The 17,569-nt window shown below is 33.5% G+C and overlaps 4 protein-coding genes across 4 annotated transcripts; 3 read left to right on the forward strand and 1 right to left on the reverse strand.

Annotated features, from left to right (window-relative positions):
• Positions 1–1,236: 1,236 nt before the first annotated feature.
• Positions 1,237–5,350, reverse strand: LOC116135449 (germin-like protein 9-3). Its single transcript, XM_031421155.1, has 4 exons — positions 5,335–5,350; positions 3,557–3,723; positions 3,091–3,138; positions 1,237–1,743 (listed from the first exon to the last, which is right to left on the reverse strand). Exons 1-4 carry the CDS (start codon positions 5,348–5,350, stop codon positions 1,243–1,245), a joined length of 732 nt encoding a protein of 243 aa, XP_031277015.1. The 3' UTR covers positions 1,237–1,242.
• A 519-nt stretch (positions 5,351–5,869) lies between these two features.
• LOC116135435 (germin-like protein 9-3) lies at positions 5,870–6,593 on the forward strand. The gene has a single exon (XM_031421131.1). The coding sequence runs from the start codon at positions 5,870–5,872 to the stop codon at positions 6,482–6,484; it is 615 nt and encodes a 204-aa protein (XP_031276991.1). The 3' UTR covers positions 6,485–6,593.
• An 858-nt stretch (positions 6,594–7,451) lies between these two features.
• On the forward strand, positions 7,452–8,072 carry LOC116135438 (germin-like protein 9-3). Its single transcript, XM_031421135.1, has one exon. The coding sequence runs from the start codon at positions 7,452–7,454 to the stop codon at positions 8,070–8,072; it is 621 nt and encodes a 206-aa protein (XP_031276995.1).
• A 6,703-nt stretch (positions 8,073–14,775) lies between these two features.
• LOC116135482 (zinc finger BED domain-containing protein RICESLEEPER 1-like) lies at positions 14,776–17,351 on the forward strand. Its single transcript, XM_031421201.1, has 5 exons — positions 14,776–14,905; positions 15,063–15,147; positions 15,241–15,384; positions 16,070–16,147; positions 16,448–17,351. Exons 2-5 carry the CDS (start codon positions 15,103–15,105, stop codon positions 17,336–17,338), a joined length of 1,158 nt encoding a protein of 385 aa, XP_031277061.1. The 5' UTR covers positions 14,776–14,905; positions 15,063–15,102; the 3' UTR covers positions 17,339–17,351.
• The last annotated feature ends 218 nt before the right edge of the window (positions 17,352–17,569 follow it).

Here is a 17,569-nt window from a genome sequence, read left to right on the forward strand (position 1 = left end):
AACAAATTCTATATATATATATGAAGGTTTGGGTGGAGTCGGAGTTAAATACGTTGCGCAGGCCGGTGAAAGTAAAGAAATTTCCATCAAACAAAATATATATATATCTTCAAACAAGAACTAATATTGATAGTGTTGAAGTGGAAGCCTGAAACAGTGTCATTTTGAGTAAAGAAGGACGACGTCATTTTAGACAGGCTACCAGATGAATCTTGACCGCAGGATACACTTCAGATCTAATGGCCAAAATCCAGTCACCAAGTCAACCATATATAAACTCAATTTTTCTCATTAACAAAGGGGAATCACTATTGGGTTTCTTTGTGCGATTGAGGAGTTAGGGTTTGAGAAGTTTCTCACTGTTACTTTGTGTAATCGGTTAGATTAGAGTGATTAGGGGTTTTAATCATTCTGGTGAGAGTGTTGTTCTCTTGGGATAAGGATTCTCAATGGGTTTCTCTAAGGGCTGATTACAGGATATTTGTATCTGGATGAGGGTTTTCTGTGTTATTGATTTGAGGTGTTGTAATCGTGATTCTTGAGATAATAGTAAGTGCAGTGAGCTCATACCTTTCATGAGCTTAACGTGGATGTAGCTTATCCTAAAAGGATAAATGAACCACGGTAAATCTCTGTGTTCTTTGTGTTCTTGTTTGGGTTGCATGTGTGAGATTGACTATGTGTGAAATTGCTTTCGTTGCATAACAGATAGATTTATAGTTTTTAATAGTAAACCAACTTTGATGAGTACCATGTTAAAGTATTGATTCTACAACAAATTGACCATAAAATTCGTAATATTCGATGATAAGCTTATAAAAAGGACACATATATCTTCATGGTATATTATTAACCGACCCTCATGAAAAGTTCATAAAAATTCCTACGAGATCATACGATATACTTTTAGAGTAATGTTCACATTTCCAGCCAACCTAACAAATTTAATAATAATAAACCTATGCGTGCAAATATTTTAATCAAATGTCACGGACCACTTAAATTTAACCGAACAAGATAAAATAACTACTTCATTGATCGAATTCACATTTAACGGCATCTAGAGTTACAATTAATTTTGACAAATTATTAGTGTTATTACATAAACTCCACTTATTTACCAATAAGTGATGCTAACCTGACGCGTATAGGCTAGCTAGAGAATAATACAACATAAATATTAAAAAAATAAAAAAGTAAAAACAAGCACAACAAAATAGAACAAGATGAGATTGATTGAATTTAAGCCTTGGGTGCAAGGCCTGCCTTTAGCTTCTGAATAGTTGCAACATCAGTTTTGAAAGCCTTAGCAAGGACGGTGTCATCAATGCCAGTCGTAAACACACTTGGAGGAATTGAAACTGTGCCTGCATTAGCACTTCCAAAAGCAGAGATTGCGGTTGAAGGTTGTTTTGGATCATCATTTGATTGATAGTGCACCAATCCCTTTGGAAACACAAACATGTCTCCAACTTCAAGTGTTTGTGTATAAAGCTTGTTATTGGTGTCAACGAATCCAACATTCAGACTCCCCTCTACTACAAAGAGTAGCTCAGCAGAACGTGGGTGTGTGTGAGGTGGGTTAATTGCTCCTACTGGAAACAGTAAAACAGCATAAGAGACACTCTGACCATCCAAAGCTGGAAAGTTTGCAAGACTAGCTTTAGTCACAGTGAAGGTTGATGGGTAGTCAGAGTTAACCANTGAACTCTCAGATTTCTTGCAATTTCGTAAATTTCCTCTCTGTCCAAACAACTCAAACCAAATTGTATCTAATTTATTCTCACGTTTTCACATTTCCTCTCCCAACAACTAAAACCAGATTAAAACTGAATACAATTTTCTCACGTTTAAAACCAAATTGTATATAATTTTCTCACGTTTTCACATTTGCTCTCTGTCCAAACAACTCAAACTAGATTAGAACTAAATTAAATTCCAATTTTCTCTCACTTTCTCACATTTTCTTTCTACCCAATTTTCTCTGCCCAAACAACTCAAAGAAGACTAAAACCAAGTAAAATTCTTATTTTCTTCCACTTTCTCAAATTTTCTCTCTGTCAAAATAACTCAACCAGATTAAGAATAAATAAAATTCTCATTTTCTCACGTTTCTTTCCATCCAACAAGTCAAACAATAAAACAAGTCAAAGTGATCAATATAAAACAAACACATAAAATTAGGGGTTAGGGATTCATTACCAGCCGACGAGGATGAGTGACGGCAACCGGCGACTGTGGTACTGCCGAACCAGGAATGGGAATGACTGACGAAGTGACGAGTGACGAAGTGACGAGTGACGAAGTGACGAGTGACGAACTGACGAGTGACGAACTGACAAAGTGACGAAATGAAGAACTGACGAAGAAGACTGATGACTGATGAGAGATTGAGAGGCAGGAGAGATTTGAGTTTAGGGAGAGTCTGAGAGATGAGATGCGGCCGCGATCTGAGATGAGATATTGAGATGAGAGTGAGAGTGTGAGAGGGAGGCGTGAGCGTGAATGGCCGCTGAATGTGTGATAAAAATTAAAAACTTAGGGATTCAGTGAATAGTGAATAGTAGACCTGGCAAATACGGGTGCCTGCGGGTGCCCGCAAGTTCACCCGTATAACCCGTGATTTATTGGACCGGGTACGGGTACGGGTCACAAAAAATGGGTTTAATTTATTAGACCCGTACCCTATATTTTTTACCCGGGTAGGGACCAACCCGCGGGTCCGTACCCGTTTTGCCAGGTCTAGGTACGGGTCCTTATACGAGTCGAGATATACGGGTCCAAAGTATTGGACATGTGCCCTACCCTATACGGGTATGGGTGGACTTGCGGGTGGACCCGTTTTTTCTCTCTCCAGATTTTGGTTTTTATTTCACCCATAATAGTTTTCAATTATGACAGTTACACCCCCAAAATTCCTGCAATTTTAATTTTTTACATTTACAGCCCCTAAATCAACTACTCAAATCAGGAAAATTGATGATTAAAGGAATAAAAGAGATTACAACTTCTTCACATGCAAATATGAAAATGCTAAAGATTCCCTTAGAAGTTTTTTATTGCAGATTGCATTTCCTCAATACAGCATACCAATCCTAAGATCAGAAGCAACCTGCCAACTGCATCAGAAACAAGAAACTAAAATCAGCATATAGAAAATTTACTAGCTTAAAATGCCAAACCAATTTTTATTTTTTTTACTCTGTTCTATGAGTCACCCCTTGCATAATATTTCGTAATCGCCTTGAAGTTTTCAAATTGACACTACAATGAATCTAAAGTCTAAACTACTATGCACAGAAACAATATCGAACCCCGTCTGGTGCTTCCCCCCTTGACCCTGAAAAGCTCATTGGTGAGATCTCATTGTTCCCAGTAAAGTAGTGAACATTGTAAAATTGTATTGTTTATAGTTCAACTAGGCAGATTCAAGTAGAAGCTTAGAGAATGTAGATTGTTTCGAAGCATGACTCGACATAACTCCTTGTCAAAAATCTTAAGCTTTAATGGTACAGTTAGTTCCACCATTGTATATGGTAAAGGATATTTTTCTCACCAGAATGGCCTCTATCTCCTTCTCAAAGACGGGTGTACGTTTTGGCTGAAGAGAAGCTTTTCCTCCCACAGCAGTGTTTATAGGTGGTGTTGGAACATCTGAACTTGACCTTGAACTGAGATTTTTATCAATGCTCCCATGTGTCAATGTAGATTGGGAGGCAGAACCTATTCAAGGAATATCATGATACCAAATGGAATTGTACTTGTATATATAATTAAAGAATAAAGATTAACATGAAGAAGAGGAAGGTGGAAGTCGGTGGTTGGATACAAATTACAGACAAAAACAAAGACGACGATGACTCACTGACCAGTCGTTGCCTCCTCTTTTCTCACTAGTTAAAATCAAATCCAAACTCTTTAACTCTCCAAAACTTCCCCTCTTCTTCTTTATCTTCCATGGCAGACCCAGAACCCCCTGCAGTTCTCAACGTCCTAGAAGCTCTCAAACAAGCCTCTCACAACCTCCAATCCTAGCCCTCTTCTAGTTTAAATGACTTCAATTCTTCCACCATTAAAGCTCTCCTCGAGCTCCAGACCGAGTCCGACACCATCCTTTCCAAAGACCCAAACCTTTCAACTCTTTCTCAACATCTCAGTAGCCTCAAAACCCTCGTGGAAACGCTCCAGAGATCCCGCGGCCTCAACTTCAGAAACTTCCTCACTCACCGAGTCTCGACTTATTCAATTAATCGAGGTAGATTGGGAGGCAGAACCTTGAACTGACGATTAATCGAAGAGGGAGACACCGAGACAGAGAGTTGAACTTCAAGCACGAAGAAGACTGATGAGAGATTGAGAGGCAAGATCGTAGGAGAGATTTGAGTTACTGTGAGTCTGAGAGATGAGATGCAAAAGGGTTAGGGATTCAAATTCATTAGTGCAAATACGGGTGCCCGTGGGTTCACCCGTATAAACCGTGTATAATTGGGCTGGGTACGGGTACGGGTCTCAAAAAATGGGTTTAATAAATTAGACCCGTACCCTATATTTTTTACCCGGGTATGGGCCAACCCGCGGGTCCAGACTCGTTTTGCCAGGTCTATCCAGAATAGATTTTCTGGCTCTGCCCCTGTATTAATACTACATGGATATTGCATCATTTATACCTTAAGCCAATGAATTTATACCATCTCTCTTTTTTTTTTTTAATCCATCTTTGCATTGAATGTGATTCATATACTTATTTAATGCAATAATTACATAACATATATGTTAATAATCTTTTGCAAAACTTATAATAAGAAGCAATAATTAACATTAATATAGATTTAAGTCTTAACAATTTCCATTTCCACAAGAGATTTTACCACACTGGGGACATTTAAATAGATGAACAAAATTATTAAGAATATATGCCATAGTTGCAAAATTTTACATCAAGCTCTTATAGTATTTATTGTTTTCCGATTCAGATGAGAAAGAAATATTGTAGGGTTGAAGAGCTCTTCCTCCTGAACCTGGATTGGAAATAATAGTTTTATGTACACCAAAGAAAACTAAACTGATGAGAAAATAATTGATCTAAAATACAAAACCAAGATCCTTTCTGTTTATATAAGCAAAACATTTCACTTTGATAATATGGAAAAGCTAAAAGGATTTGGTCAGGTCTAAGCTTCTCATTTGAAACCTGAGATCATTCTGTCATTAGCAAAATATAAAGAGACAGTAACCCATTATTATGGTCTCCCACTTAAAAATTCATGAATGCTCAGATAGGGAATTAAACTTGAGATCGTATGTCTATCTACACTATCCTTCATTCGCTCTAACCATCTGGACTATCCATATGTGGGTAACAAGTCAGGTTTCAAAGACCCTAATTTGGAAAACAATATTGTTTTTATATGTTTGTTTGTATATATATATAGAGAGAAAATGGGATTTGACATGCATTCATCAATAACTTATTCATCACCATGATTGATTTGTTGTTATCAACAAAAACATCTTAGTCATTGACCAAATCTTGCCATTACGTCTTCAGGAAAAATCCTGAAGAAAACTTATCTTTTAACAGCAAATGTACAAGAATTTGTATAAATTTTAAATCTGATTTTCCCAGGAGTGTCATTAAAGCTAGCTTCTGATAAAAATAATAAAGTAAACAATTGGCTCGCCTAGGAATAATCTTCGATCACAGCCGGCCATCAGGACAGGTAGCAACTTTGTTAAAAATCAAGGACAAAGCTCAACAACACAACCACTATATATTTGTGTTCTACCATGCAATAATAAACCACAAAACACAATAAACAACCACTTCTTACACTCGCTCTATAGCTACCTAGCTAATCAACATATCATTATGGCCTCAAAATTTCTCAAATCAATTCCTTTCTTTCTCTTATTTGCAATGGCTATGGCAGGTGATCCAAATATCATGACAGACTTTGTAGTTCCAGCAAACTTTAGCGGTACCATAGATGGGAGTTTCTTCACCTTTACTGGCATGCGCAGTGTGATTAGCTCTGACTATCCATCAACCTTCACAGTGACAAAAGCTAGCTTGGCTAACTTTCCAGCTTTGGATGGCCAAAGTGTCTCTTATGCTCTTTTACAATTTCCAGCAGGAGCCATTAATCCACCTCACACACACCCACGTTCAGCTGAGCTACTCTTTGTAGTGGAAGGGAGCTTGAATGTTGGATTTATCGACACTACTAACAAACTTTATACACAAACTCTGAATGTTGGAGACATGTTTGTATTTCCAAAGGGATTGGTGCACTATCAATCTAATGATGATCCAAAACAACCTACAGCCGCAATCTCTGCCTTTGGAAGTGCTAATGCAGGCACAATTTCAGTTCCTCTAAGTGTGTTTACTACTGGCATTGATGACACCATCCTTGCTAAGGCCTTCAAAACTGATGTTGCAACTATTCAAAAGCTCAAGGCAGGCCTTGCACCTAAGGCTTAAATTCAATCTGATCTATTTGTTTATCTTTCTTGTGCTTTGTTAATTTTTATTTTCATTAATTGTTCTCTGGCAAGCCTATATGGTATTAGCATCACTTGTTCGTAAAGGGTGGAGTCTGTTGTAATAATACATTAATAAAAAACTATTTTTTTGTGACATTTTATTTTACAGAACGTATGAAATCTCATGTTTTCTATTTTTCTTGTGTGCTTATGTTTTACTTATGGGATAGCCTACATGTGTTTGAATTACATGTTGATAAAAAGGTGGAGTTTGTGTAATAACACTAATAATAAATAGCTAAAAGCGGAACTTTGGGTGTCCTCGTATGTGAATTTCATCATTGTACGTAGTTATTTATTTTTCTGAGTTAATTTTCCACCGCATTTTATTAAAATATTTGTACAAAGATGTTTATTATTGTAAAATTTGTTAAAAGCTTTGATAAAACTGAAAATTATACAGATTAATATATAATAAGTCCTCTCTTCACTGCACAAGACTTTAGTAACATGATAGCAGAAACTTGTAGTGCTAATGTTAGTGTCGGTTGACAGTTCCTATAAATGCTATTCCATTAATGGATATAACATAGCTGATAAAAGGCTTTTATAATTTTCGTTGCAACTATCCAAAATAAATTATAGCAAGGTGTTGCACCACGATGCTAATTTAAATATTGAATCTCATCCAATTCTTCTTTGTGCTATATATGGGGTATGCATTACTAGCTAATAGCATACTTTAAATTACTTCACAACCTGTTTGTAACTTCCCTGGAATGTCCAATACTTTCGGAAGGGAGGTTACACAACAACCGACATCAACACAATTAAAATCAACAAGACACTAACACAACCACTATAAATATATGTTCTACCATGCATTACACCACAAAAACAATAAAGAAATACTTCTCTCGTACTCATCTCTTTTCTTTGTATAGCTAGATACTCAGTACATCGTTATGGCCTCAAACTTTCTCATATCCATTCCATTTTTTCTCTTTTTTGCAATAGTCATGGCAGGTGATCCAGATATCACCACAGATTTTGTAGTTCCAATGAACTATAGCGGTAATGGTCCCCTTGATGGAAACTTCTTTACTTTCACCGGCTTGTGCAACGTAGTTAACTCCGACTACACACAAACCTTCACAGTGACCAAAGCCACCACAACAAACTTTCCAGCTTTGGATGGTCAAAGTGTTTCTTATGCTTTTTTACAATTTCCAGCAGGAGCTATTAACCCACCTCACACACACCCACATTCAGCTGAGCTGCTCTTGGTATTAAAGGGGTGGTTGAATGTTGGATTTATTGACACCAATAACAAACTTTATAAACAAACTCTCGCAGCTGGAGACATGTTTGTGTTTCCTAAGGGATTGGTGCATTATCAGTCTAATGATGATCCAAATCAACCTTCTACCGCTATTTCTGCTTTCGGAAGTGCTAATGCTGGCACAGTTTCAATTCCTCTAAATGTGTTTACTAGTGGCATTGATGATAACATTCTTGCTAGGGCTTTCAAAATTGATGTTGCAACTATCCAGAAGCTCAAGGCAGGCCTTACACCCAAGGCTTAAATTCAATCTCATCTTGTTTATGTTTCTTAATGGGCGTTTGGTTGGAGGTTATGAAAGATTATTGAGGTTATGTCATCTTATATTACTTGATTATAATGTTTGATTGTCAAGTAATATAAGATTCTGGTAATCTTGCATTACCAATAGTTGTTACTGTTGGTAATATTTGAGGTAATCTGATTACCTCCATTTTCTTAGGTATTGTAAGATTACCAAGATAATCTTATTTTTGTTACAATTATATTCCTTATTAATAAAAATTTTGGACAATAATGCCCCTGTTTTAAAATAAATTTACATTAATATATCATTTCAATTTTATCCTTGTTTAATTAAGTTTTTAGACAATAATGCCCTTATATTTAAAACAAATTACAGACCACCACTGCCACCCTGCCAACACCGCTAACAGCAAACCAACCACCAAGGACTGTCGCTGGAGTCCCTAAAATTGATCGAGATTCATTGAAAGGCTTCGATATGGCCATTCTAGCCATATTGATGGTCGAAAACGATCATATCAGGCTAGATCTGGCCGTTAACGGCCATAGACCTGGCAAAATATAAGATTCAGGTAGCGTTTGGTTCGGGGTGATAAAAGATTAATATTGTAATCTTTGTTTAATTTTCAAGATTCCCTCATTTGTTTGTCAAGTAATAAAATATTACGTAATCTTTTATTGTAAATAGTGTTTACTGTTGGTAATATTGGGGCTAATCAGATTACCTTCCCAAGGGGTGTTAATATAAGATTATTGAGGTAATCTTAATTTTGACCCTATTTTGCCCTTAATATTTTATCATTTCGGACACATTTGCTCTCATATGTCTATCAAATAACAATTACCCAGACTCTCTACATTTGAGAATTTAGCTAAAACACCCCGCCACAAAAAAGTTTAAAAGTTAACAAAATACCCCCAACCACCCAAGACCACCGTTAACCGCTAGCCACCACCGCTGGCCACCGGCAAAAGTCATCATATCGATACAAGATCGGCAGGATCTTGCCGGTCTTGTGCCGATAAGGACGTTTCTAGCCATGGATTTGTGATCCATGGCCGGAAACGACCAGATCTGGCCGTTTCACGACCTTATTGGCGTACGACCAACTAGATTCGGTCAGTCGTGCGCCATTACGGCGGCTTTCAGCGATGGTAGCTGGCTGCCGGTGGTGGCTTGGGGTGAGTGGGGGTAATTTTGCTACAAATTAAAATTGTATATGGTTGGGGTGTTTTAGTAAAATTTTAAATATAGGGGGGTTAAAAGAAATAATTTAAAAAATAATAGAATAAAAATAATATTATATTATTATTTAAAAATAAGAGCAATTTAGTAATCTACATAACATACCCACTCATTTACCATTCCAACCAAACATATTATTATAACATACCCACCAATTTATTCAAACCCACCAAACATATTTGTCTAAAGATTCTCTAATAATCTATCTTTCCAGTAATATAACATTCATCAGTAATATAACATTCTCTGAACCAAATACACCCTCAAGGTAATATAAGATTCTAGTAATCCAACATTTCTAGCAATCCAACATTCGCTGAACCAAACGCCCTCTTATGGTTATATTTTATTATTTTGTATTGTTCTCAGATAGTCTAGCATTACATGTTGGTCAAGGTAGTGTTTGTTGTAATGATATATCGAATAATTTATTAAAATATTTGTTCTAAGTGATATGTTTTAATTTGCATGATGTAAATTAGAGCTGTGGATGTACGAACTCATGAAGTATTTATTAGCCAAAATGAATAGAATAATACTTTGGGTACTAACAGATGGGTACTAATCTGTGTACTAACTAAAGCATAGTACAGGTACTATATGTATAGTACGGATACTATGCTTTAGTTAGTACACAGATTAGTACCCATCCGTTAGTACCCATAGCATCACTCAAATGAATATGCAGGTTCATCAATGGTTTTAGAATTATTAAGCCTACGTTTCACACAATTGTAATGCAAATTACTTTAGAGTAATATTATATTTATAAAGAAATTTTACAAAGATCTACATACAAAATAATGTAACAAAAAATGAATGAAAAAGTAAATTTAATGAGTTTAACTTTTTATTTTACTCTTTTATTCATTTTTTGATGCCTCACTTTATATATAAATCTATATAAAATCTTTGTAAGATTTCTTTGTAAGTATAGTATTAATGATTACTTTAAAGAGGGGGAAAAAAAATCAACGGTGTTGTATGTACAAACTCTTGTATATAAAGTGTAATTCAACTCAATAATGCTTGAGTTACCGATAAAGGTACCGATTTGACATACTGATTAAGTTAAAATTTGAGATTTTGAGAATTGGGCAAGTGCATCGGTATGTGAAAATCGGTAATTTACTCGGTAAACGTAGTATTACTGAATTCAACTTTATTTATTAAGACATCATTTACCTATATTAATTGAACTTTGATTCAGTTGACTTTTGATATGCACTCATCCATTCACTTTTTACTATATTGTGGGTTTGTGAGTTTTTTTTTTAGTATTAATTCAGAAAACCAAAAAAATATATAAATGATGGTTGGGCAGGTGGGTTCTAAATTTTTTTTATTTTTTTATTTTTTTTATTGAGGGTGTTTGGACCAGTTTGTATGTACTTCAACTAATCTTTTGAAGCTTTAAAGTTGAGACCAAGTAAATCCCTCAGTGACCACCCCTATTAAGGCCTATAGGTAGAGGTGTTCAAAATCAGTTAATCGATTTTGTAAACTAAAACAAAACCGATTAAGGAGAAGACTGGTTTTTCAATTAACCGGTTTTAATTTAATATTTAATATTTTATTTTTATATATTTTTAATTGAATTTTTTATAATAAACTGGATTTTTTTATTTTTTATTTTAATTTAATATTTTTTATAATAAGAGTTAATGACTTTTTCCCATCCAAATAATGGTTTAATAATATTTTCTCGTCTACAGACTTTTAAAGTACTACATTATTACCTAAATTTATATTTCAACGACAAATTCGTTCTAGACTGTTGGGGCTTTTGAAGATGGGAGATTAATGAGTCTTTTGGTAGTGGAATGTTGGATTTTGGTGATTGGGAATAATCGGAATTTGACTTGAGAAGAACGATTGCACAAACCTTAATCGCTCAATTGTCGGCAATTGACGGGATCGGCGGGAGTAAGGTTTGCTGGGTTTTGATGAGTGATGATCGAGGAAGAGAATAACGGTGATTTGAAGTCGTAAAGATGTCAGAATCGAAAATGGAACATAAATTTGGATAGTAAAATAGTATTTTTAAAGTCTGTGAGTTAAAAAGTATCATTAAACCATTATTTGGGTAGGAAAAAACCGTTTACTCTTATAATAAATTGATTTATAAAACCAGTTTCGGTTAACCAGTTCCCATATTCTCATAAACTGGTAACTGAACCGAAAAATCGATTTTTATATTTCTTTGAACTGAAATCGAACCAATTTTTCAGATAATCAAAAAATTAGTTTGAGATTTAGTTTTTACATTTTTTTTAACACCTCTACCAAATACACGAAAATAAACAAACCAGCTCAGAGGCAATTTCGTACTTTGAGCGCCTACAAAACCTTTATGGTTTCCCAAAAGTCTAACAGCATGAAGAGTGAGTATTAGAATTAAAAACAAAAATTTCATGCAACACAGACAAAACAAAGAAAACGCTTAAAGTCTGTTCCTTTCTTCCCAGTGGTTGGTTCATTACAAATTACGTGATTTGATCTTGCCTGGCCAGGGACATGAGATTTCTTTAAAAAATAAAAAAATTCAAAAGATTGTGAGAGAAATATTTTTGCTTTCTCTATGATTTTTTAATAAAAAAGAGATTCTGTGAGAGATTTTAATTATTTTTTTCAAGCTTTTATATATGTTGGATAAAAAGATATAAATATATTTTGATCGTTAAGTTTAATGTTCGAAATTGAATATCGAGTAAGAGAAAAAATAATTTGGCTAACAAATAATAAGACAAGTATATGTTTTTTATATAAAATAATTAAAAGTTGGATAAATTCTTTACTAGCATTTATCTTGGTTGTATTCATGTCATACGATATTCACCATAAACAAATTTTGATATTATTTAATATTACTATATTTTTAAGTTTAATATTATATCCGTTGGCTACTAGTTAAAACACAAGGGATCTTATCAATTATAATGACAAACTTTTTAGACTTTATTAATGGGAGGGCAGGGGTTATAATTTGTTCAACTAAGGAACAATTAATGGTTACTTGGGGACAGATTTAATTTTATATAAAGGTAAATACGTAATTGAACAAATTTAAACTATTATTTTTTACAAAACAAAAAATCAAATTAAAAAATTAAAAAACTATATGAAAGATTTAAATTATCCCTTTTTACAAAACAAATAATAAATTTCCTTTGTTTTTTAATTTAGTAAATTTTCTTTTAATTTTAAATATCTTTAATATTTTATTTTTTGTTTTTCGATTCCCTTTGAAAATAATTGGTTATGGTCTTTTTTTTTTTTTTGTTTTTAAAATTTTAAAATTTAGGTTTTAAGAACTAAATTCACTTAAAAAAAGAAAAAAAAAAATTAAGGGCATCTTGTCATTTTATCATTTCTCGTCAAAGTTAACAACAAATAAATGCTAGATATTCTCTTCAATTGATAAGTTTGTTACCATAATTGATAATATCCCAAAACATAATGGTATTTATAGAATAATAGTTTTAAACAAAGATTAAATATTTATGTTCATATCTTATTAAAAGAATTTCAACTTTTAGATTAAGTCATAAATTAACATCTCTAACTACTATTGGATTAAAAAATATGAAAGATTTATTAATAGTCTCAAAAAATTAAGAAAAATAATTATGTCCTTAGTATATCGTGACTTAATTATTGACTCAATATTTTGATTTAATTTGAGGGTATACAAATTTTCAATTTAATTGTGTTAATGAATAAGTTCAATGTATAAGTTATGATATGGGTTCGTATTGTTATTGATTGAAAAAAAAAAGGGAACAATTTAAAACCTTGTAACAAAATTGAGTTATAATATCCTAAAATAAGTAGATTATTACTCAAATCCGAATTAAATTTATGAATAAAAATAATGTTAAAATTTTAATAATGAGTGTAAAATAGAATGTTTTAATGGATTATACTTAACTACATTTGATTAATCAATGATTATTTAACTAAAACGTCGTATGTACACTCACCTACTGCACTCTCTCTTTTAATAACAAATATTTCCTGACATTCCCATTTTACCCTCCACTTTTCAAACCAAATAAGAGCCAGTTTCAGGGGCAAATTTAATAACACATATTAACCATGGTTAAATAATTTTTACTAAAAACGTCATACTACCCTTTTCAAAACTAGCATTTCCTGTTATATTCCTATTTTACCCTTCACTTCAAAAACCAAATATACCATTCACGGAAAATACACAAACTAGCTCAGAGGCAATTTCGTATTTTGAGAGCCCACAAAATCTTTACTGTTTCTCAAAAGTTTAACGGCATGATGAGTGAGTATTAATAAATAAATTAAAAAAAAAAAANGAGACTGGAAGTCTTTTTCTGCCATGATAAGAGAGAGCGAGCCGGATAGCGCCAAAGTGCACATGAGAGTATCCTTCACGGATCCATTGAGTAATGGAGTCTTGAGGGATTTCTAAAGTAACATATTGTTCATGGGATGTGACAGGAATTTGACACTTGTCAAATGTACTAGTCTAGACATACTCTTTGACTGGCTTTCTGGAAGGACGAACAAGAGTTTTAAAGGTTTTAGACAAAGAAGACGTAGACTTGGAAAAGGCTATGTAAGGATTTACAATGGGAGGGATAGTGTCTTGGATTTTTTGATTTTCTGAGATATAAGATATTTCATACAGACTGTCTACATTAGAAGAAGATCTAGATAAGCTAGTATTTACGGGAGCAATAAACGTAGATAAAGCTGAAGAGGATTCCATGTACGTAAGTTCAACCTCTTGGATGTGTAATATCACCTCAAATAGTAAGGATAGCGCAAGACCCAAATATTAAACAAAACATAACATATGAAATAGAGAAAGAAAACATAACCAAAACTTAAAGGAGCCAATATCCGAGGGGAGGTAATCCTTCGCACACGCAGAAATTGGAATCGATAAGTGGTTTGGCTCTGATACTACGGGATATCACAACAACACCATGAACTAATGTATTAATGTCACCTTGAAATTTTTTTATCTCATCTATCTTAACATAGAATTCGATTTGTAGTTATTAAATTAGTACTCATAATTTTTTTACAAGGGTTACTCGTGACATTTTTAAGATCAGTTGTAGTTTTTTTATATTATTATAGGAGAAACTTAACTAAACCCTCGTAATTATATAATATACTAATTCTAATGGTTAGTTCAAACAACGTTTTCGCTTGATTATATTAAATCCAATCTTCATAAATGTTATGGGCAATATTTTACTATGAAGGCTAACGATTGATTGAACCACCACCAGTGTGGAAATCGGAATTAAATTAATGACAACATCAGCTACTTTCTTTGAATAAAACAAGTTGAAAGACAAAGAAACAAGTACTGACGCAGCCTATATGGAGTTATGGACCTTGTCCTTATAAAACTTGCTTTTGTCCCCTGAATTGCTATATGTATATTCACTGAGAGGTAGCTCCAGTTTTCACATAGAAAGCTCAAAATCTTTTTAAATTAGGTTCATTTCTAAGGGATCAAAGGCTGAAAGATTTGTTCATTTTTATCCTCAATTAGCCACTTTCAAGTAAGTATATGTACATATATTTTCAAGATACCTTTTTATTGATAAAATCTCTTTCTTTTCATATATTCATTTTTTCGGAAAAAGAGTTGACTTGCAATTCTCTTAAGTTGAAAAGATTCTTTAGAGATACATCAATGGTCATATTTGCTCTGTAGGCTGTGAATTTTGTTCTCTATTACTTCAGGTTTGGAACATTGAAAACTGCCCCTTTTGTAAGCAAAGAGATGGAAGCCATATCCATCGGATCTGATCCTCATCTTTATTTTCAAGTAAGTGTTTGTTTCCTCATTCATGTTAAATCGATTTCAATCTCCACTTGTCCACAAAATTTTATCTCTCTGATGTCTGTGTAATTTATGTAGGTGGGAAAGATAAAAATCAGTGAGGGAATGAAGTGTTTGCAAGATTTAGTACAATGGTACAAGGACAACTTGATCCCAGAAAGTGCTGGAAGGGTTAATGAAATCATGGCCTATCTTCAATCTCTTCAACGACAAGTAGTACAAGTAACTTTACATACTAACGTTATATGGTTCGTCGTTGTTAATAACGGGATCTTCTTAGTTTTTATCAACATAATACAAATTTCATATTACATAAACCAGTTTATGTGAATTTTGGAAAGGAAAACTGGGTCTTGTTGTTTTGGTTTTTATAATTCATTCAAGTACATTTCTTTCAAATATTAGCATTTGGGTCCTTAGATTGAGCTAAAATTGTCCAAATCTGAAGAAAAAAATGCCAGTATTTCACACAAGTGTTCTTACCTGTTAAAGTAGGAACTATTCCCCTAGCCATATCTATTAATCATAGGCTTTGAGTACAAGTGTACAGCACTGACCGGGGAAGATGGTAGACAACTTTGGCCTGAAAAGAAATTTTCAGTAATGTTTTATATCCTAATCTATGTGTTAGACTAAATAACTTTATTATTTAAAATAATATAAATTAAAAGTTAATTGTAATTATAATAAAATAAGGTATATAATGTAAATTATTTTATTATTTTTACACTAACAATGGTATATTTCCTTTTGTAAAATCTCATTTATTGTATTTTAAAAAAAAAAAAATTAGGAAGGAGAAAATTTAGTAGAAGGGGATGAAATAGGCTTTTCTAGTTTTACTGTGAATACTCTGCTTGTCTAATCCAAATGACAGTTTTTTTTTTTTTCATTAAAATATTTGAAGGAGATTGAATCTTTAGCACAGCAGGGAGAAGTATCTGTATCTTCCAATGTTGATGGAACAAATCTGCAATGTCGACAGGTTCTGTCTCTCTCCTTATATTATATGTATGAAAGAAATTAAAGTAAGTGAAACTTATGTAATTTGTTTAGTTTTAGTATAGTCATGTGTCTTACCATATACATGCCTCAATTAATAAAGAAAAACATATATTCAGTAATCCTTGGGATTCTTGGCCAATGTCTCCGGCCTTGCTAGCAAACTATATAAGTTCACTTGGTTGCCTTAAATATGTTTCAAAGATTCAGTCTCTCTTATTGAGTTCAATTTTATTTTCCTTTTATTGCTTATTAGGTGATAGAGTTGTTTGTATATTAACAGGAAATCATTCAAATAAGTGAAGAAAATGCCTATTTTGGACCTACTCTAAATCAGGAGATTGAAATTGTGATGAATCCGAATATAGACAACACATCAAGTGCTAAAAGAAGAAAGTTGAAATCAAAGGTTTGGGAGGACTTCAAAAAGTATGAAGGAATAAATGGAAAGGAATGGGCTAAATGTAAACACTGTAAGAAAGACTTTGTAGGTTCAAGTAAGAGTGGAACAACACATCTCAGAAATCATTTAAAAAGTTGCCCAGGTATAAAGAATCTAGGTGGAGGTGTAGAAAAAGCAAAAGAGAAAAGTGTGATAGATCCAGAATTGAATGGTTCTGATTTGGTGCTAAAGATTATTAAGTATGGTTTTGTTGAACATGGGAACAATTCTAACTTGGTTTTATTGATTGCAATAATTTTGGATCCACGATACAAAATGGATTATTTAAAACAGATTTACAAAGCGATATATGGTAGTCAAGGAGACGCACACTTGAAGAAAATCATTGATGATTTTACAAATATTTACACTAAATGTGTAGAGGGCACTAATAATTCTAAATCATCATCCTCTCTAGACAATGGTGATAGTAATTCCTTAAGTACTCCATCAAAAAAGCTAGACACCATGGAGAGATCATTTGCATTTTCTCAACATGTCAATGATATTGCTACACCAGAATCAGAATTCGGTCGCTACTTGAGAGATTCTGATGGTCCCCGAGTTGGTGAAGACTGTGATTTACTGGAATGGTGGCATCTCAATTCTCCAACCTATCCAACTCTGGCAAAGATTGCACGTGATTTCTTACCATCGCCTATCTATACTCCTCCGCTAGTGAAATTAAGGATAAGTATGGTTGCAGTATCAAACTGGTTTTGGCACATATAAATGTTTGGTTGAATTGCCCAATAATTAAATAATCAAGTTGTTGAAATATATATATGTTATGCTTTTTTTTCCATTTACTTAAGAGCAAACGACGTGTTTCCACGCAAGGTTTAGCGAAATGGCAAGTTCCCTTCCCTGTTCATAAAATCAAGATTCTCACCCTTAAATTAATAGTATATTGTTTAATATAACAGGTAAAAAGTAAAATGGTCATTCCAAATTCCAAATCTC

Source organism: Pistacia vera, unplaced genomic scaffold (genome assembly GCF_008641045.1).
Source record: "Pistacia vera cultivar Batoury unplaced genomic scaffold, PisVer_v2 Contig30, whole genome shotgun sequence".
In the NCBI taxonomy this organism is placed as follows: domain Eukaryota; kingdom Viridiplantae; phylum Streptophyta; class Magnoliopsida; order Sapindales; family Anacardiaceae; genus Pistacia; species Pistacia vera.

Bases quoted from the DNA above. Each gene is read 5' to 3' on its own strand.
- LOC116135482 (XM_031421201.1), top strand. From the start codon at position 15,103: ATGGAAGCCATATCCATCGGATCTGATCCTCATCTTTATTTTCAA. The intron at 15,385-16,069 runs GTAACTTTACAT...AAATATTTGAAG, and splicing joins TTCAACGACAAGTAGTACAA to GAGATTGAATCTTTAGCACA. The intron at 16,148-16,447 runs GTTCTGTCTCTC...GTATATTAACAG, and splicing joins CAAATCTGCAATGTCGACAG to GAAATCATTCAAATAAGTGA.
- LOC116135438 (XM_031421135.1), top strand. From the start codon at position 7,452: ATGGCCTCAAACTTTCTCATATCCATTCCATTTTTTCTCTTTTTTGCA.
- LOC116135435 (XM_031421131.1), top strand. From the start codon at position 5,870: ATGGCCTCAAAATTTCTCAAATCAATTCCTTTCTTTCTCTTATTTGCA.